The 20,770-nt window shown below is 43.4% G+C and overlaps 2 protein-coding genes and 1 long non-coding RNA gene across 4 annotated transcripts; 2 read left to right on the top strand and 1 right to left on the bottom strand.

The window, feature by feature from the left end:
- The first annotated feature begins 5,511 nt into the window (after nucleotides 1-5,511).
- LOC118414882 lies at nucleotides 5,512-6,382 on the top strand. The gene is made up of 3 exons (XR_004831036.1): nucleotides 5,512-5,760; nucleotides 5,923-6,034; nucleotides 6,273-6,382. It is a non-coding gene; the product is annotated as an uncharacterized LOC118414882 (long non-coding RNA).
- Nucleotides 6,383-8,911: 2,529 nt separating this feature from the next.
- On the bottom strand, nucleotides 8,912-16,745 carry LOC118413992 (NAD-dependent protein deacetylase sirtuin-3-like). 2 transcript variants are annotated; one of them, XM_035817684.1, is made up of 9 exons: nucleotides 15,766-15,998; nucleotides 14,550-14,811; nucleotides 14,001-14,177; nucleotides 13,080-13,312; nucleotides 12,525-12,625; nucleotides 11,990-12,043; nucleotides 11,362-11,478; nucleotides 9,887-10,102; nucleotides 8,912-9,531 (listed from the first exon to the last, which is right to left on the bottom strand). In XM_035817684.1, the coding sequence occupies exons 1-9, from the start codon at nucleotides 15,959-15,961 to the stop codon at nucleotides 9,238-9,240; spliced, it is 1,650 nt and encodes a 549-aa protein (XP_035673577.1). In that variant the 5' UTR covers nucleotides 15,962-15,998; the 3' UTR covers nucleotides 8,912-9,237. The 2 variants fall into 2 exon arrangements, with proteins under 2 accessions (XP_035673577.1, XP_035673578.1); XM_035817685.1 differs by lacking the exon at nucleotides 15,766-15,998 and adding an exon at nucleotides 16,336-16,745 and having other exon boundaries at nucleotides 8,923-9,531.
- A 258-nt stretch (nucleotides 16,746-17,003) lies between these two features.
- LOC118413991 (exonuclease 3'-5' domain-containing protein 2-like) lies at nucleotides 17,004-19,594 on the top strand. Its single transcript, XM_035817683.1, has one exon. It carries the CDS (start codon nucleotides 17,109-17,111, stop codon nucleotides 19,026-19,028), a length of 1,920 nt encoding a protein of 639 aa, XP_035673576.1. The 5' UTR covers nucleotides 17,004-17,108; the 3' UTR covers nucleotides 19,029-19,594.
- The last annotated feature ends 1,176 nt before the right edge of the window (nucleotides 19,595-20,770 follow it).

The raw sequence follows: 20,770 nt of genomic DNA, 5'->3' as shown, positions 1-20,770 counted from the left end.
TCAGATTCACAAAGTGTATCAATGTTATGTCTATGATGTACTAGTATTTTTACTTTGGTCACAACACCGGCAATTGCTGTCTGTGAATAAAGAAAAAAAAGGTCACGTTAGTCTCTGCGTCATATTCCATATGTTACGAAATTCAGCATTCAAAGTATGCTTGCTCGTAAATTGAATACTGTATGCAAAGACAATTCAATGATTATAAATGCAATAGCAAGGATATCAGTACATGTACTAACTGCGAGCAGACCTATAACAGGATTGCCATGAGAACTATGCAAGCTGATACAATGCTTACAATTCCCTGACTATACATAAACCACTATTTTCTTCATTTCCTGAAAAGGGACCGAAGTGCCCTGTCCCCCAGGACAGACCTCAGAAAACTACGGATTCACACCTGGTTGTTCAGGTAAGAGTTGTGCTGCAGCTTGAATCGTTTAGACTACATAGCCATTTCTCTCTATGCATAAAATTGAATTGCTCTTCTGCATAATCACAAGGGCAAATTGTTGCTGTATGGATTCACTCCATTTCTAAAATCAAACGTGACGATTATGAAATTTGGGACTTAATCTGCCTTCCAGTCTAATCGCAATATGCATGGCACTGTCTATGTTTTGTTTTCTTGAACTTTGATTGATTCATGAAAGACTAATTGTAAAATCCAGTGATTCCAAACCAATCTGATATTGACATGCTGATGTCTCAACGGGTACAGCACCTTGACATCTTTTTCAACTCATGCAAAGAGATTCTTTGTGCTCAGATGACTGATCAATTAATCCGTGCAAAGCACAAGAAAGAAAAATGTTGGAACTCCACATTTTAATAATGTTTCAAATTTTCCATCACAGCCAACTTCCCCAACATCACGACCAACCCAAGGCTTACTAATGGCACGGAACCTTACGAAGTCGTGCTGTTTCTGCGACTTCGACCGTCCTCATTGGGACAACCTGACATTCGAAGTCTTCTGGGTCGCCGACAACAGTCCCATCTTCGAGGATGTGTTGGTAAATGGAGAGAGCAGATCAATCTTGAAACAAGATGATCTCATAGCTGGGATGGGAAAGACGGTGAGAAATAGCAGCATAAGCTGACTTACTCCTTCACATCAGCTTGTTGCTCAGTGACTCATAGATTTTAACTTTGGTGAAGGTTAGGTGTTGCTACCGTGGCAAATGAATCAATACTCTAATGCAGCTAGAGACCGACGTTTCAAACGCTACAATAGAAATGAAAATACATTCAATAGTTTGTTTTTCAAATTTCTGCTCGCTATGTTTGCTTCAGGGAGTTTTTGTTTACGGTTTGCAAGGTGCTTGAAATGACAATCAAGTATATATGTATTATCTAACGATGATGCAAACTTAGGTATTTCTAATGTCACATACACATAGCCAGCTGTACATGTTCATTTTTATGGAATACATGTATTCAAGTGTAGGGTTATTGTTTATCATTGAGCATCACTTTTAGGTCACAAATATTTTTGACTCAATATTTTCCAGATCACCTGCAAAGTTCGCGGCAGGTACAAAGGCGGAGGAGACCCTGACACGATGGAGATCAGCAACGAGTTCTTTGCCGGAGTAAAGGTAGAAACTCGCTTTTGTTTTGATGCATTTCGTGGTGTTGTTTGGGAAATGAGCCCGAGAGTCTTTCACGCTACATACAGCTGCCCAAACTTTGGCAGTTGAAAGAACACATACACACACACACACACACACACACACACACACACACACACACACACACACACACACACACACACACAAACGCACACACAAATACAATGCTACTGCTTCTTGTTGACTTTTGAATACTTCTCGCCACAGATTCTTACGCAGGATATCTTGATCGAGGAGGGAGGTGAGGCAAAACAGATACAGCTCCAGCCTACCCTGCCGCTGGTCTGCACAGAGATTGCATCATTGTGGGGCCAGTGTAAGCTGTCAGTACAAATCGTCTTCAAGGCCAACGACTCTTCTGCTGACCGCTTCTGTGAGGGAAGTCTGAAAAGTGAGGCTGTGCAGGAGACGTGCAGCCTCAATTTTGACAAGGACACTTGGACCGGGATCATTGAGTTTCCGGTGAAGGCCGTCAGTGACTGCATTGCAGACGGGGCGAGGCGCATGAAGATCGGATTCAACCCGTTTTCTGCTGATCCTGCTCCCCTGTGGGACGGATACCAAATTGGGGACGTCCTTGTAAATTGAGAATGGTTTTATCTCGCATGGAATGGGTTTGCCTAGCATTGTCATTGTACCGCGTAGCCTGCGCGCCTGGTTCAAATCGGAATATATTATCTGCAATATCCGTCCATTCCAATCGCTTGTATGATGAAAAAAAAGTTTTAAAAAGCTACACCACTTTAAAAAAATGTGTATTTGAATGCTTACAAACATTTCATTGTTGGAACATTTTTAGATATCTTATAACGTTAAGCATTTGTTGTATTCAGGTCACCACTCGTAACACCGATCCCGACAGGGATGTTGTGTGCAAATCCACGGGAGATCCGCACTACACCACGTTTGATGGAAGGTAAAGAAAATATATACGAGTAACTCTTGTGTTAATTGTGTACCTTGCCATCTCCAATGGCAGTTGATTCTAAGCATCTATGAGAGCATCTACACACAGACATTTTCGCCAAATACAATTACTTCCTTGTTATACAACAACGCGGTGCGCTTGCAATAACCCTGTCGTCCTTTCATTTCTTTGTTATCTCGTTCGATTCTTAGGTACTATCATATCTACCAAGCTGGCACATTCACCCTGATGAAGCATAGATACCTCCCCATTGAGGTAGGTTGAGCAAATTACAACAATGTTGCATAGTTTTTGTGATAAAGAGTCGTATTACCGAGCAAAAGTCTAGTAAAAGTAACCCAGACAAAGCATTATGCGACAATCTTTTTGGTGGAATTATTCCTTTGGGATCTCTCGTTGCTATCAGAATGAAATACGTAGAGTGTTACCACTACCAAGTGATGCATTTAGTTGGTCATTCAGTCGGTCGATCGGAAATAACAGTACAGTCTGTTCTGTCCCAAGGTTCAGACCAGGATGAAAATGTGCGGTGCCGGGAGTGTGGCCTGTAACTGCGGCGTTGCTATCAGAGCAGGGAACGAGGTCTTCATCATCACAAAGTGCAAAGACGGTGTTGAAAGGTTCAGCTACTCCACAGGCTCTTGGGTTCAGTTTGAATCGTCTCTTGTCACATTGATGCAGCACCATGGCCCTGTGGGACAGGACACGCGTTTCTACTACAAAAATGGCGGCCACAGGTTTTTGGTAAGGTCGATCAGTTTTGCTAAACATTACAATTTCTACCAGACGAAAGGTTTGGTATACCTGCATTTTGCACTTCGGACTTGACTTCCATCTTTGGACTTGACTTGCAATCGTTTGTCTTTCTCAGGTCTACTTCCCAACAGGATCATGGATGGACATCACCTTGGTTGGATCTTCCAAACAGTATATGAACATATTTTTCTACCCTTCCGCTGACGACTACAATAAAACTCTGGGGCTCTGTGGAACGTTTGATGACGACGAGACAAACGACGGTCTTCATGCAGATCTTGTGACCGTGTCACACATTAGCCACGCTCAGGTAATCAACGCGGGCAACCCTAGTGACTTCGTCACAAGCTGGAAGTGAGTTTTTATTTTTCGCTGCTGTTTCACTAATGATATACGGTTGAACCCTTCACTGATTCGCATCATTCACATTTAGTATATCCAAATCTTATAACACTTTCTTCGTGACTCAATTTAGGCTTCCAGATGACGACAATCTCTTCACTGGCAGCGTGAATCCGGCACCTTTTCCTCTCGATGAGCGGCAGTACTGCGAATGCAGCAGTGAAGGCTCTCACCAGGAAGTGAGTTGCAACTCATCGTACGCCTTCAACTGTCAGTGGAAGTCGGCCAGTGCAGGTGCCAAGCCGGTAGACAAACCACCGAACGCGCGCAAGAGACGGGACACCAGCTACAACGACGATGTCTATGACGACGACATGTTCGGTTTCGACAACAATGAGCCGGTCACTCCTGTGGTGAGCAACTGAAACATAATGACTTCATTTTTCCACAATTATCATTCAGACGACAAATGGGTTGCATGTTGACAAGGAATTCTAAGAAACTAGTCACAGTGTGAGTTTTGCCCAATGGCGAATTACAAGATCTCATTATATTAGATGTTATCTTGTCCTTATGTGGAGACGCTGGTGTCACCTCTCCGAGGATGAACTGAACTGAACTGATGTCCTTATTGCTGTAAATTTTGCATGTGCAGCGTATCTTACCGGTACAATTGTCCCTTTCAGGATCCCCCCACTTGGCCTGCACCGAATGGAATGACGGAGGCAGAAGCTAGAGCGTTCTGTGAGGACGCTATGACGGGGGCTCCGTCAGGGGAACTGTGTACGTCAGTTCTTGGGAACAAAATTGATCTGTCTTCAGCCGCAGAGTCATGCGTGGTAGATATCCAGGTAAGAAAAGGCATTGACAGGTCAGCAAAGAATGATTAAATCTCAGTACATGTATTTCATTCACTGTGTGTTAAATATGTTAGATACATGTTACAAGACAGCGACATTTATATTTTAGCTTGAAAGTTCTTCTGTGTTGGTAGAAGTCATTATTGAACTAGTTTAACTGTAATATCCAACACAAAAGTTGGACTCACCCAAATCAGTCGAAAATTTGGGTAAGTCCAATTTTTGTGTTGGATATTACAGTTAAACTAGTTCAATAATGACATTTATATTTGGCAATGTAATTTAGGACATTGCAAAGTTCTTTTCTTTGTTGCGTCTTCTACATCGGGTCAATAAGCATGAAAAAACTAGTCGATGCTATTATTTGGCCATCTTCAGGCAACAGGCGACACCACGTGGGCAGAAACTGCTGTTGAAACCATGGAAACCAGTTGCGGCGGTTTGCTGTACAAAAACACGTCCTTCTGGGCACAAAACAACGAGACAAACAACGGCACCCTCACACCTCCGTCCTTCTTCTACGAAGCCGTCTCGTGTCCAGGTAACTGTAGCCAGAAAGGAACCTGTGAGAAGGGAGAGTGCGTCTGTCAGGTGGGGTTTGAAGGTCCTTCGTGCTCCATAGAATCAGACAAACCGCCAGACGCGTTCTTCATCCCGAAGGAAGGTCTGTGTGACATCAACACCCGGCCGTGTGAACGGACTCCCGTCATCGGACTGAACTTCATGGAGTCGGAGAGTCTGACATGTTCTTTACAGGCTGCACAGGTGTGTGTTGTTTCCGGTGGTAGCGTGTTTTGGGGTTGTAAGTTCTTGACACGCAGTCAACGAGGTGCTACTGACCAAGTAGTCAAGTTGCTCCACGTTGCTCATAGTCTTTTACTTTTAAGATAGATAACTCACATGCCTATAATGCTGAAATATGTGAAATGTACCATGAATATACAAGTGGTACTCCAACTCTTACAATGTTTCGCTTTTCCAGGTTGACAACAATGGCGTTCACCCTCTTAATGACATAACAACCACTGCGGCCACATTTGAGAACTTTGCCCGTGTGGTGTGCCCCCTCCCGCGGTCCCGTGTGAGGAGGAGTGCTGCAGCCGGACACAGGACAACAGCCGAGGCGACACTCGTCTCCATCAGTAACGACGGTGTGCGCTTCAGTCCCCCGGTCCTGCTCATCACGTATGACGCCGTCTGTCAAGACTGTAACGTCACCGGGTTCTGTGTTCTCAGGGTAAGAGAGCATTCGCTTTCTGTAGGCTACAGGTGCTTTTCGTAGGCTTCGATACTTCTACAAACCTGAACTAACCATATCTTTGGCGCTTTGGCGTTGGAGATCCAGAAGTTATAGCATCTGATGAAAATGATTGTGTCGTGTTTGTTTTTCTACACACAGAACGACTCCTGTGAGATAGACGGTGCTTGCTACGCCAGTGGGGAAACACAAATTGGCAATCCTTGTAAACAGTGTGACCCGTCAGTTAACGTGTCAACATGGAGCGATCGTGGTGGGTAGTTGTAGGGTAACTGAAGTCTTGTGGTGCAGAAAAGGTGTAGTTAACGTGTTTTTGTAGAAGATTTTGTAGAAGATTGCACAGATTCCATTGTATTGATTTAGTACCAATAACATTGATTAGATATTTGGTTGTCCAATGTTGAGGGAATATGCAGCGTACATGTATACTAATGAACATAACAGTTACATATTTATTTGACTTCCATGATTTTGTTCTTTTCTCATCCAAGGCTGCTCGTGCCAGCCGTGCTTCCCGGAAGTGACGTGTACAGACGTACCAGGTGGACACGAGTGTGGGGACTGCCCGCATGGCCTGACGGGAGACGGGAAGAACTGCACTGAAGATACTCATACTGGAGGTAAATGTGGTGCCATCTTGGTACATCATGTCACACGAAGATTAATTCGTATACGTAGATGACAAAGTCTTGGATGCAAAGTCTAGAGTGAAAAAAAAAAGTAATTCATAACAAATCTGTCTGGAACCCGCTGTCGTCACTGGCAGGAATTGAGAGTTGACACCCGAAAAGCATGATTTTTAACATTCTTTGTTCGATAACACCAGACAGGTGTATATTTTACAAAAGTCTATGTACAAACATTCAGGTTCGATATTTTCGGACCGGTTCAAGAAGAAAAAACGGCTTTGTACCGGATGATGTATTCGGTCCCACCCCTATTGGTGACATAATATTTACATTTAGATGTTGACTGACGTTACTTGCCTGAATAATGCTGTACTTCCATAGCCGTGCTATCTGAGAGCGACGTGCGTCCTTTTCTAATATCATTCCCTCATTTCACGACGCGTACGGGGCCCACAATAACCTCCCTGATCGAGAACATTATCCTACGGGGCCAACTTGTCACCGACCAAAGATATGTTTCATAAACTGTATGTCTCTCTGCAGCTCCGGACCAACAGGGGTCCAGCTGGTACGAGCAGCCCGCGTACATCGCGCTGTTGTCTGTGGGGGCTGTCGCTGTGGCTGCAGTACTGATTGGAGTCGCTGTGTGGAGCATGAAAGCACACAACGGCATGACGGAGAAAGTGGGAGATCTGCCTTTGGAGGAACAGAAGAACGACGATGCTTCAAAAGTAGATCATAAGAAACTGGCAAACTTGGCCAAAGATTGGGCAGTGGAAATGTAGTTTATGCTTGCTAGCTGTGATCCTCACGACCTCAAATATCTCACTGTCAATAGATCGATAAAAATGGTTTTCGATGTTTGTGTCAGTGTTTGCAGATATTCTAGTCAGATTGAATTGTGGGAAGTGCCTAATGCCAGTTCATGATAGCAGAAGTCGATGGTACCCATACGATACAAGTTATTTTTGTCTACTTCTGTCATCCTATAGGTGTACATTGGTAGCATTCCTCTGTACACAAATAACATACTTCATAATTAGTAATGTCATAATATCAGCCACCACGTGATAACGTTACATCATGTAGATCTATCGAGCAATGAATGACAGAAAGCCAAAAATGAGAAAAATATATAATTTGTTAATTCGGTTTACAGCAAATCTCACTGTTTCTATAATCATATTCTTAGTTTTAGAAAGCTTCTACCAAAGACGATAATTTGCTCAAAGTCAATTTGATGATTCTTGTCCATGACAAATCATCTTCATTACCAGTTTAAGTTTTCACTTTGTTGTGGTTGTTATGTATTTTGTCTGCTGTGTTTTAGTTTTCGGAGAATGCAAAAATCTTGTGATCGTTTCTTACTCAACTGACGGCTGCGATGTGAACAATCAACATGAATGACAATCCTTGATTTTAGTGTCCGTATTTTGACTTTTTTGCAATTCACGGCATATACTTGTTCTTTAAATTCTGCAGTTGCTTTGTTCAACTTAGAGTATTTGTGTATCCACTTTTTGGATATAGGGCCGAAAATTGATGGACGTGCGTATATCATACATGAAATCAAATCAATATGGCCTAATGATTCATTTTGCTGTCACTGTGTCAGGTATTATGTGGATGTGAACTTGTGTCATGCATAAATGAACAAAACATTCCCTCCCTAATTGTGTGCTGACTGCAATACAAAGTCACAAAACCAATGCCACAAATCAACATCAAGAAAAATCTTTAATTTATAATTCTGTTGTACATTCAGTTGTTAGGCCAAGTATAAAATCTTCAATGGATACATTTCATCTAACAAAGCTGAATAATAAGAATACAGCTCATAATTTCTTATTATACACCCATATAGCTTTCCCCTGAATCTACCTATCTTACTTCTATCTCTGACGTGTTCAAAGTTCTGCCTCATACAGTAATGTATGGTCAATTAGGTGCTAAAACTCACAGCAATTGACTAATTCAGTTTGTTCCATGCAGCTAGCTGACCAGCACTGCTGCTTTAGGTGATGTCTCTGTAGACAGTCTTTTATTTGGCAACAAAGGTTTTGCTTTCCATCATTTTGACTTGGTACACAAATATAACTGTGTCAGTTTAGAATGAGGAAGTAGCGTTATGAGTTCCAAGCCTACCACGTTGAAAGCTTTAGACGTAAATGTATGAAAGATTCAATGTTAAGAGTTGGGCAATTATGTTATCTATTATAACCTGGACGGATAAATCAGCTAACCTCTCTTTGGTTCTATGACTAGGGATTTGACAAGTGGCTACCAGAAAGTGGCTACCAAAGCTTGTTCAAAGCATGGTTGGGAGTTAGTTGGCGAGGTTGCTTAGTAGTCTTTTAAAAGTCATTTGTGCAAGCTGTCTATGAATTTTGACAAATCTGAAACTAGCACCGTCTACGTCTCTATTCATCAACAATTTTACTGGTTCAGTTTGGCCTAAAGCCTCTGTCGCACATAGACAACCATGGCCTCCCAACCTTGTCATCTCCACACCATGGTTGGGAGTCAGTATTAAGCAGTAGTGAGAGTTGGTTGGTAAGGTAGCCTGTTCTACTTGTCTATGAATCCTGACAAATCAAACTTGCAACATTGACATCTCTGCTCAGTTTGATCTAAAGCCCCTGTCACACATAGCCAGCCATGGCCTCCCAACCTTCTCCAGACCATGGTTAAGAATTAGTACTAGTAGTACTGAACAATGTCATCTGTCGTTGGGACTTGGTTGGTTGGTTGTCTATGAATCTTGACAAATCAGACTTGCAGCATTAAATAAAGTCTCTGCCCACCATGCACAATTTCACAGACAGGTTCAGTTAGAGCTGCTCCCATCGGAGGACTCCCCCTCGCTACTGTCCGACTCCTCGCTAGACTCCTCGCTACTCTCCTCCTTCTTGGACCTGTAGTTTGTCCGGTTGCTGCTAGAGGAGCTCCCCGATGAGACGTGACCGTTCCTCCTGCCCTGCGGGATGATTGGTCGCCGTGTGAAGGTGTGGAACTGACGGCGCGGCGGAGTACCGTTGGCGGGAGAGGGGGCGCCCGAGGAAGAGTCTGAGTCCGACTCCGCAACTCCGTTGAATAGGGTGTCATTTTTCAGCTTCTCATCCTGTGAAAAAATCAAGTTTTTGCTGTTAAGTATATCAGTAAGTCTGAAAGGAAGTAAGAAGATCGAAACATTAGTCTAAAAGGAGGGAAGAAGATGAAAGCAAAGCTCCTTACAAGGGTGAAAAATATTGCGCAAAAACAAAAATACTCGACAGAACAGACATTGCTAAAATCAATTTGGAAAGGCTGTACATTTCATAAAGCACACATTTGAGTTTAGTCCAAAAACAGACTCAGTGCACACATTGTTTTTTTGTACTCCTACAAACCTTCACCCCTTCAATGCTGTGTACTTGGGACAGGGGTTTCTACACAAAAAGTTTCATAAACAAATTTACTAGCAACCAAGAACATACCAGTTCTTTCTCAGCCTTCTCTACGAGTTCCTCCATGGCCTGTTTCCAGCCCAGGATGCGAGTGAACCTCTGTATGCCCTGCACCAGGTCCCCCAGCTCTGCACAGTCCGTGTCACGTAACGGCACGCGGCCAAACGGACCGACGGGGTCCCTGTTAAACAGCACCCTGGGGACGTAGCCTCTGCTGGAGTTCACTATACTGGCAAACGGCTCCACCTGGAGAGCAGAACATGAGATAATAGAGAAAAAAATATTGTAATCATTCAGCAGATAGATATGACATAGGTGTTCATTGTTTGGACAGTTTTTTTGTGACAATTATGTCTTGCAGTATCCTTAGGCCATGTTGATTTGATTATATGGATGACATCCCCTGGGAACTCCAAAACTGATGCGAGCGAGCGAATAAAAAAAAAGTTTGGCCAAAAAAAAAAAGTTGCCATCAGTATGAAATCAAAGTGCCCAGGAAGGTTTAACATAGGACTAAACACACATAGTATGGTATACCAACAGTTATGTGTAGGGACCAGTACATCATACGGGTGCAAAACATTTTTTTCGTCTTCAAGTTCTTGGACCAATCCGAAAAAACAGACCAGAAAAAAGAATCGGAGGAACAGGTTTCGCCAATTACAAGATGGACATACTATGTTGGCAGGCATTTGGGGTCTTACTGGGGGCCAAGAAGACAACAAGAAAGAAGTCAAGTAGAGTTTATAGTCAATTGTACCAAGTTTCTACAGTCAAAGGTACAGAGACCGTTAGCCTTTATTACATGGAGATGGGATTTTAAGATGCCAGTGGGAGTCCAATAATCCACCAAACAGATTCCTTTGTAGCAAAATTGACCAATTACCATTGTTTTGAGTATTGCCAGTTCTCAGGTGTCCAGGTTCAGGTCCGCACCTGGCAATGATCCTCTGGATCTGAATTTTCTGTAATGGTACCTCCCCCTACCAACAATAGATTTTTCTTTCTGTCCTTTTACATCTTATTCTTTGACTTTAGATTTATTTTGGCATTCTATGGCATTAGTTATCTGTTTTCTGATAATTTTTTTCAATCTACGGAATATTGGTGCTCATTATACAGCTGCTTTGCACAATTCATTGTGTGGTCGAAAACTTTTTTTTTGTGGAAATGGCCGAAAATTGGTGCGAGCGCGGATGTCATCCATATAATCAAATCAACATGGCCTTATAAGGAACTCAAGAATCTTGTCAATACATGAATTTGTAAAAACTCACAAAAAGATGCAAGTTTAACAGGGAGGAGAACTGGCCAAAACTAGTGCATAAAATCCAGTCTGGGATCTGATCTAAAACCAAGTATGTGTTCAAGATGATTAATACTTGCATAGTGTTCAGTGATACCTTAACACATCATGTTTCACAGCAGTCCTCCTCCCAGACCTGTCCATGATTTTAAAATCCTAAAGCAGTACACAAAGTACAGACACTAGTAAACAAGCCCACCTCTAACGATGTCCCCATGACCAGTAGCAGATCACACAGGGGGAAGTCCTTCAGGTAGTAGTAAAATCTTCTGGGTAAGTCCTCTCCAAAAAATACTATGTCTGGTTTTATCTTACCCTGGAGGATGGAAATAAGATCATCAGTGTTTAAAGTGGCTGTCATTTGAAGGGTTAGATTTAAGACAGTCTGAAACTTAGCAAGGATATATCAAAACTTTGGTGAAATGCATTGCATTGAGACTGCATATGCATATGTTTAATTAGTAATGTTTGAAATGAGTTGTGTTGCTTGATGAATTAGTATTTCTTTAGGATGTCTTTAAAGAATTTCTTTCAAGTGATGAAGCAAACTATATTTTATGAACCCATTAAGTATTTTATTCATGATCGACATTTCAGGGACCGTCTGTCACCTTCCTCAGGGCAATGTATTATGACTGGTTCTACTATGCAGAAAAAGCATGTATTACATTTGGTACTGTACAGTGCATAACAGAAACAGTCAGTGCCCTGAAGAAGGTGACAGCCTTGAAGAAAACACTTGGTTATGTACCAAAAACTTGTTTATCCATGTATAGTATACTTTTTGAGTTTGACAATTTTGGATCAGGATGGAGGAAAGACCTTACCTTGCACCATTTACTATTTGTACACTTTGGTATATCCCCCTTCATTATGGCAGCCTGCAAGACAAACACAAATGTTTCCTGTTAAATCTCACTTGTTTTAAATAGCTTTAGATTGCTTTATGATTGGTTCATACTTTGAAAATTCAAACAAGCAGATCGAGACTAGACCATTCTCCGCGCCCAAGATGTACTGATAGACATCATCCAAGATGTACTGATAGACATCATCCAAGATGTACTGATAGACATCATCCAAGATGTACTGATAGACATCATCCAAGATGTACTGATAGACATCGAAAATTTGGAGGTACGTTCTCTACCTTTAATAAATAGTCACTGTTTGAAGAAAATTGATAGTAACTGTAAACACACATAGACTGGTGAACCTCTTCAACGAGAGCAGATGTAAAGCTGTGACAGTTACAAATACAAGCATCATTTTTGATTTGAATTAGTTTCAAACTATCTGGCTGTGCAGATACAAGTTATGTATTATAACTATATTTTTTTCATTGTCTGTAAACGTTCCTACCTTGATCTGTTTCCCTGAATACTTAGCATTGCACCTGATACAAGAAGCCGTGGCAAATGTGCCGTGGGCCTCCACAAGTTTGGACTCTGGGATTCCTGACACTGGAATGCACACAAAATATCAATTATCAATTGTATTAGTGGCTGTTTTCATGTAACATACCTTTTCCTTCACATTTCAAAATAGGAAAACCACTCAGAGGCAACAAGTCTAGCTACATGTAGTGTCATCAATAGGATCTACATGCTTGAATTTTTTTTGTTTGAAAGGAAGTTACAAGCTGTTAAAGATTTGTCTTACAGTCTTCAAACTTAAGACTCTGTTAAGTATTCTTAAGAATTCCCAGATCTGTATCCGTACCAAGAATTCTTCAAATATTGAATGTCTACTGTCAATGTACTTTCTAAGCCTACAGTATGCCCTGAAAATAATCATAAAAACCCATTTATACCTATTTCAATAATTAAACTAAAACCAAACTATTATCAAACAAGTTCAGGTGAAACCATAAACAACAGGGGTAATGAGAGATCTAACATGTAGAGTTTGACTTACTCCTCTCCAGCCCGTCTATATTCTGAGTGTACATTCTCAGTAGCAGTCCTTTCTCGTGTAACAGACGTATGAAGTAGTGCACGTAGTTCGGCCGGTAGTTCCCGGGGTACAGCTCCTTGGCCAGGGTGTAGAAGGGCCGGGAGTCCATGTGGAAATAGTCGATGTCAAATATGGCCTCAGGATAGGGGATGTTATATTGCTGTAGGTTGTCATAGAGACCTGTACCAGGAGACCTAGGGAAGAAATACAATGGTTAAACAATTGTTCGTTTCATACTTTACTGTTATAGCATTTACTCTCCCAGGGAAAGAATGCAATGAATGGTTAAAGAAATATTTGCTTCATATTTTGCTGTCAATACATTTACAATAAATCACATTCGCAGGGATTTACTTTCGCATTGGGGAGAAAATGAAATGTTAACTGTGATTTTCAGTTTGCGATTGAAACAAGGGAGGAGGCAGGCAGAAGACAGAACAGCCATTTTCATGGTGGTTTTACTTTGGAGGTGAAGAGGTCACAGCGAAAACCACAAACATTAAATCTCAGAAAAAGCTTTGACAATGACAGTACATGTATATTGCATACATGTACTGTAAGCTACAGTTTCATATCATAATCATATCGATAATCCTTGTAAAACTAAAAGTGAGCTAAACTCACAAAATGCATGTAAGTGTAAACAATATTTTTCTAAACAGCAGTGTATTTTCAAGTATAGTTAAAAACTGTTTACATCAAAATCAAAATGGAATCTTGCTTCTTCTGCTGCAATTTCCATGCAAATTTCCAAGAAACAATTTTCACATATACGTTCAACACTACAATCACAAACATTTGGTCACTCTTAACCTTTTCATATAACCACCTGCAGAAGAATGAACCAGAAGGAGACAATCATTACATGTTTCTCAGTCTTACCTGAAGTCGGGAATCCCACTGGGAGTACTGATCCCAGCCCCTGCCATCACTACCACATTCTTACACTTGTTGGCCAGGATGTACCGAGCCACGTCATCGATACCCGCAAACGTCTTCCCGCCACGACTACTGGTGGTGGAAGTGCTGCTACCCTTTCTTGAAGACGATGATATAGACCTGTCGGGGGAAGAAGGGGTACCAGTGGTTCAACATACATGTACATGTACTAGTACTGTAAATGCATTTAAGTTCGCGGGGATTTAATTTCGCGTTAGCGGGAAAATGGACTTTTCGCGGTGGTTTTAATTTCGTGGTAGCACCATGCACTGTAATCCCTTACTGTCATGGAAAAATGTTCGCGGTGGTTTTGAATTCGCGGTAAAGCGGCCGCCGCGAAAACCGCGAACATTAATCCACGGCGAACATTTCTGCATTTACAGTATGTCTGATGGCAAAGTGACAAAATAGCATTCAGGCAGCCCAAAACATTGTCGAATAATATCAAAGAGAAAACCTTTACCAAATATAAAACAGAGCCAGTATGCCCACCTTGCTGACTTCTGCTGTCCAGGAACACTAATTTTTGTCTCCTTGACTGACAATTTCTGGAAGGAAGAAGCTAGCGATGTCTCAGACTTGCTCTTGGACGGCGGCAGGGCCGCACCTTTCCTGCCCTTCGCAGACCCGCCATCTTTCTTCCCCGCTGACCCCGGCGGGGTCGCTGATGACCTCAGCTGTCTGGTCTGTGGCCTGCTGGGATTGGAGTTGGATGACTTGGAGCGAGGGGCCTTGGTGGCGGCATTGGTGACCCCTAGCAGCAGATACAGGAATTACAAGTGAAATGTGAAATCTGTCAACTGAATGTTACAGAGTACTGATCACTCGGCCTTTAATACAAAATACTTGACAAGACCTGACAATACAAAAACTAATTTAAGGAGAATGGAATGAAACTATTGAAAGCAGTTTAAAAGTGGCAACTTGAAGGAATACTGTATCGTAACAAAGTATGTCTACAAAGGTTACACATCCATGTAATAAGATATGCCAAATAGCAATTACGGTACTCAAGCAACTGGATATGATTTTAGAAAAGGTCAGACATTTCAGGCAGAATTCATGGATCTGCAGAATTCATTCCAATCAAACTTTAATGTTATTTATGAATCCTTCAGTTCTGTTTAGTCAGCAAAGCAGGTGGACAGGTGGTCTACAGGTAACCTGACACACCTGTACACAGAACATGTCTGACACAAAGGAAATCATGCCTACATGTATGCACTGTGTGGTGGGAAACAAAGTCCACTTTTAGTCTCTTAAGTTCTGAAAATATGTACGAATTTGAAGCTTGTTCCGAAAGTGAACTACAGAATTCGGTCTTATAGATTTCTCCAATTTGGACAACAGGTGTGGATGTGACACATCAGGTCAATTTTGCCCAATGTACGAACTGTTTTGTCAACAAATACTGAAATGGCAGTACACGCTGTCTACAGTTGTGTAGATTAAAGATACATAGTGGACAGGATAGACTTTGATTTTACAAATTTTGAGACAACAAAAAGCCCAAAACAAGACCTTTAATACTTTCAGCAAAACTATTAAAGTATATGCAGGTAACGTTATTCCACTAACCAGAATTATTGCTCTGTCAAATGAAACAACAAGAGTTACAGTACTGTCTGGCATTTGGTCTAATTGGGGACAACTGTCCTCAAAAGAAAATGTCGTTAATCAAACAAGTCGAACGAAGTCTGATACCCACCCTTTTTCTGACCATCCTGACTAATTTCCTGTATCATAAGCCTGACAAAATGGCTGAAGCACCTGATGACCAGGACAAACAGCACAGATCTGACCACCTGCACCAAGGTCAACCAGACCTCTTCAATTCTCCCAACATTTGGGGGGCTGGTAAAATTCTCAGCTGGGCAAAAGATACCCAGGTTTGGATCTGACATACTTGGGAATCCACAAGCACAAATCCTTGAACAAGGTTTTCACTAACATTTCTTTCTCTATCTTTTTTGTCGGTATTTTAATCAGTCCGAAAAGTTTGAGACGTTCTGTTGGAGACTGGTTCCATGGAACAGGTGTTCTAATTTTGCACATGTTGCAGATGTGACATGAGACAAGGCGAGTTCATTAGGTGATAAAATGCTAATACGTTTTATTATTCAGCACCAAATTTCATGAAAAAAAATTACAAACGCAACATACCAGATTTGAGGACATTTAAAGTGGAGGCGGCAACTAATTACTTTGCATGCAACGAAAACGTACGTGCAAGCGTCCTTGGTACGTGTTACTAGTTCGCTATCTGTGGTTCACTTACCTTTGCGAACGGTTGCCATCAAAACGGCAAGCCCCATGGACGTGTGATCGTCAGTGTGAGTACATGATCATCTCTCCAAATGTGAAACGGTTCTAGCTAGCCTCTCCACATCTTGCCACGTACGAAAAATCCAGGCCACCCGGCGCCAACTTCGGCTGGAACCCTTGCGTGACAAGTCTCCCTACAGACCGATTCGCCGCTAAATTGAAAAGAATTCTCCCCCCAAAGACATATACTTGCACGCACAGACAATGGCGGTGTGTGTAATATGACCAGTAATATTGAGCGATAAACAATAGAGGTTACCACATGGGCGCTGACATGTAACAAATGTTCGGGAATCGATCCTGACAACTTTTGTTGTTTGGAAGTGTTTGGACGGACCGGAAACGGAAGTGTTAAGGTTGTGGGCGCCATGGGCATTGTGGGATGTTGGTGGGCTATACCATTGTGTGGGTGCTTTATTTTCAGAGAAAGTGTTTCACTTGATGCAACATTGCAATGTAGTGTATATCTACATATGCTCAAAATAAAGCTAATAGTTCAAGTTAACATCGGAAGTTATCGACACACATCCTCAAAGATAACAGCACAAACAGGGGGAACAAGAACAAGAATGACGTCATCCCCAGTGACCCCTTTGTGACCTCATCAGCTGGTGTTGTTGTCATGTCGCAACCTTACTGTAACTGCACGATCGAAGCCGTATTTTCGGTCGTTTTAAGCCATCTGCTCGCCATATTTTGGGACCAGTGTGTGCCTGAGAGTTCACAATGATCCACCCAATGGTGCTGATGACCACTTCCCTCACGATCTGTGGGTGGGTGATGTCGTGTTTGGAGCACTACCACAGAGACAGGCGGAAAACCTTCCTACAGAGAGACCCAGCCGGTACCAGGATCACTGTGGTGGACTCTCAGACGAGCTGTGAGGACGTGTGCGGCAGGTTAGTGGATGAAGAAGCGCTGGGGGAGCTTCAGGTGCTCGGGTTTGACTGTGAGTGGGTGACCAGGGGCGGCACAACTCGCCCCGTGTCGTTGCTACAGCTCGCCTCGAGGACGGGAGAGTGTGGTCTCTTCCGGGTCTGTCGTCTGAACGATGGGACCATCCCGCGGTGTGTGAGGGACTTGCTTGCCAATAAAAACGTGTTGAAAGTCGGCGTAGCCTGTTGGGAGGACAGCCGGCGGCTAGAGAGAGACTATGGCATTACTGTGCGCGGCTGTGTGGACCTCAGACACCTGGCTATCAGACACAAGTCTCTACAGAGCGGTAAACTTGGTCTACAGGCACTCGCCGAGCAGGTACTTGGAGTCAAGATGGACAAGAGTCGAACCGTGAGATGCAGCAATTGGGAAGCCTCAAAGCTGAGCGAGGAACAGATCACATACGCCGCAAACGATGCCCTTGTATCGGTGGACATCTTCACCACCTTTCTGGAGTGGAAGTTACAACAAAATGACAAGTCCGAGAAAAACCTGCGATCTGCTGTGAAGGCGATGTGCCAAGGCCTGGTGGACGTTCCCTTTTCTGACTCTCACAGGGGAGGGAGAAAGAGAACTGCTCGGAATAACAAAACACGTCCGCTACAGCATCAAAACGAGGGGAGTTTTGACAACGAAGAGGTCGGTGTCAGACAAAATAAGGAGCTCCTTGGACAAAATCACAATGCAGGGTCCTTTAGTAATGGAGAGGTACCGCAGAATCACAACGAAGGGTCCTTTAGTAATGTAGAGGCACCGCAACATCAAGAGAACAAAGCCCCGACACCCAGGAAAGTGAAGGGGTACACCGTCCGGCGGTCTCCTTTCTACCACAACTGTCAGTTACTGGCGCCTGACGGCACCCTCCTCAGTACCATCGACCGGAAGAAGGTGCAGTGGTACCTCCAGAAGGAGCTAGGAGAGCTGGTCAGCGAGGACCCGCTGACCGTCCAGCTGAAGTTCGAACCGTCCGGCCGCCCGTCCAGCCAGGATGACCAGTACTACCTGTCCGTGAAGGATAATGTATGCGTCGTGTGCGGACGGACCGAGTCGTACATCAGGAAGAACGTGGTGCCGCACGACTACCGGAGACACTTCCCGCGGGAGATGAAGGACCACCTGTCGCACGACATCCTCCTCCTCTGCACTGTCTGTCACCAGCAGACCGGTCACCATGACAACAGGTTGCGGAACGAGATTGTCAGGGAGTTCAACGCACCCTTGGGGTCAGAGGACAACGCCAAGTTTCTGGAAGACCCTGCTCGAAGAAAAGCCCGGACGGCGGCTAAGGCTCTGCTTCGTGACGACAACAAAATCCCGGCTGAGCGAAAATTGGAGCTGGAGACTCACGTGAAGGAATTCTACAGCACGGAGGAAGTTACCACAGCTATGCTCATGGAAGCCGCGACCCTGGAAACTCGGATTGAGAACGAGAACTTCGTCCCTCACGCCGAGAAGGTTGTCCGGTCGCTCCTGGAGCGGAGGGACGGACTGATGCTGTTTGAGAAGCGCTGGCGTCGCCACTTTCTGGACAGCATGAAACCGCGGTACCTGCCGCCACTCTGGTCCGTGGATCACAACCACGGCAAACTGGAGAGGAACGGGCCGGTCGGGCACGATCACAACCACGGCAAACTGGAGAGGAACGGGCCGGTCAGACAGGACAGCCTGGCTGGCGGGGACCAAGCACACGGACTTGATGGGGACAATTAATTTATCACAGATTCCCTAGTGAACGGGGAGCCACTCAAGAAACTAAAACGTGATTTTTGCTCTTAAGCTTCCAGACCACGCAATGTCTGCATATGGACATACATGAAGTAAACGGTATCAATTTAGAAGCCCGTATCAGAGGACAAGCCTTAATGATGCTTCCAACGTTCAATCAATTGTAAAAACATGTGATGTTGTAATAAAATGAAGAGAGAAAAGAAAGAAATACTGCTGTTAGTATCGTCTCCTGAGTATCAGTCAGGTCAACGAATTGTGCTATGAAATACCAGTAACAGAAAACTACAAGTGTACAGAATATGTCTGCCTCGTATTGTAACCTTTATTTCACACAACATTTCAATACTTTACATCTAAAAGCGAATTGAGGTATCAACTAGACAAAGTTTTGTAATTGCCGTGCAAGCTGGTCGGTGACGTGAAAGCGTCATTGAATATCCTTGTACATCGTGTTCTCACATTGCACACACCTTTCAAGTCCAAAGACTCTCGATAGTTTTGTTAAAGAGGAATTAAACTTCTAACATGCAATGCATGTACAAATGGATGTGCTGGATTGGAGTGTTATTTTGATCAAAGAGGTTCAACCTCTTTGTTTTGATTGAGTCTCTGGATTGGTTTTCCAGCCAAGAAGAAATTTCTGTTTTGTATACTCCTTTCTGAGAGATCTTGGTTCTGCACATGTCAAGATGAATCAACATATCAGCAGGTATTAACTTTTGTAGAATGGTGAGAAGATTTCAATTTTAATCCGTAATTTCAACTTCAGTGCCTTTTTATAGGGCAAAGATGGTCTCCTGGGGTTGGACTGCCAATGAGGAAGAGGTTAAAGGGATTATACATGTAACTTATGACATACTTCAATGCTACGCTATGCACTTGTATCATCGTGGTCAGGGTTCCCCTAGTAAGCTTTGTGATCCTCGAGGGCGTCTCTCTTCTTCCTCTCTCCCATTGGCATGAGAGGCAGATCTCCCATCTTGTACTTGCCCCTGGAGCCCACTTTGGCACGCCACACAGCGACCCCTATCAGAGCTGCAGCGATGGTGACTGCTCCCACAGACAGCAGCGCGATGTTTACGGGCTGCTCGTACCAGCTGGATCCTTGTTGGTCTGTGACTATGAGAGAGTACAACAATGGGAGAATATAGCAAATGTATTCAAAGACCAGAACAATAATATCAGACACCGCAAAACGAAGTAGATATCTTTAGGGTTTTTAAAAACTCAACACTCAGGTTTTGCATGCTTCATCCATGAAATCTTTGTCACTTTCCCAGGAAGATACCTAATCTCCAAGCAGACCTGCCGTTGGTAAGACAGTATCCATGGGCCGAAACAGTATCCATTCACCTTCAGGGGCCAATGGATTACTCTTTTGGTCGATGGACACTGTCTTGCCACTGGTATATCTGCACGGAGACTGGGAGATATCAGCAATAATACCTCCAGTCTGTTGGGTGCAGATCTTCCCGTCTCCCGTCATGCCATGTGGGCAGTCCCCACACTCGTGTCCACCTGGTACGTCTGTACACGTCACTTCCGGGTAGCACGGCTGGGACGAACAGTCTGGGGAAAGGTGAACTTGGTTTCGAGTTGTGAAAGTCAAATTTTCGCACTAAAGAGTGCTAAATCTAGGATATAACAATCAGACTTGGTTAAGCCTGCCGCTATTTAACCTCTTTAACATATAGCATGCTGAAGTAGCCATTTGGCTAATAAGT

The sequence above is a fragment of the Branchiostoma floridae genome, chromosome 4 (genome assembly GCF_000003815.2).
Source record: "Branchiostoma floridae strain S238N-H82 chromosome 4, Bfl_VNyyK, whole genome shotgun sequence".
NCBI classification, from domain to species: Eukaryota; Metazoa; Chordata; class Leptocardii; order Amphioxiformes; family Branchiostomatidae; genus Branchiostoma; species Branchiostoma floridae.
Note: the sequence above shows the minus strand (reverse complement) of the source record. Positions and strands in the feature narration are given on the sequence as shown.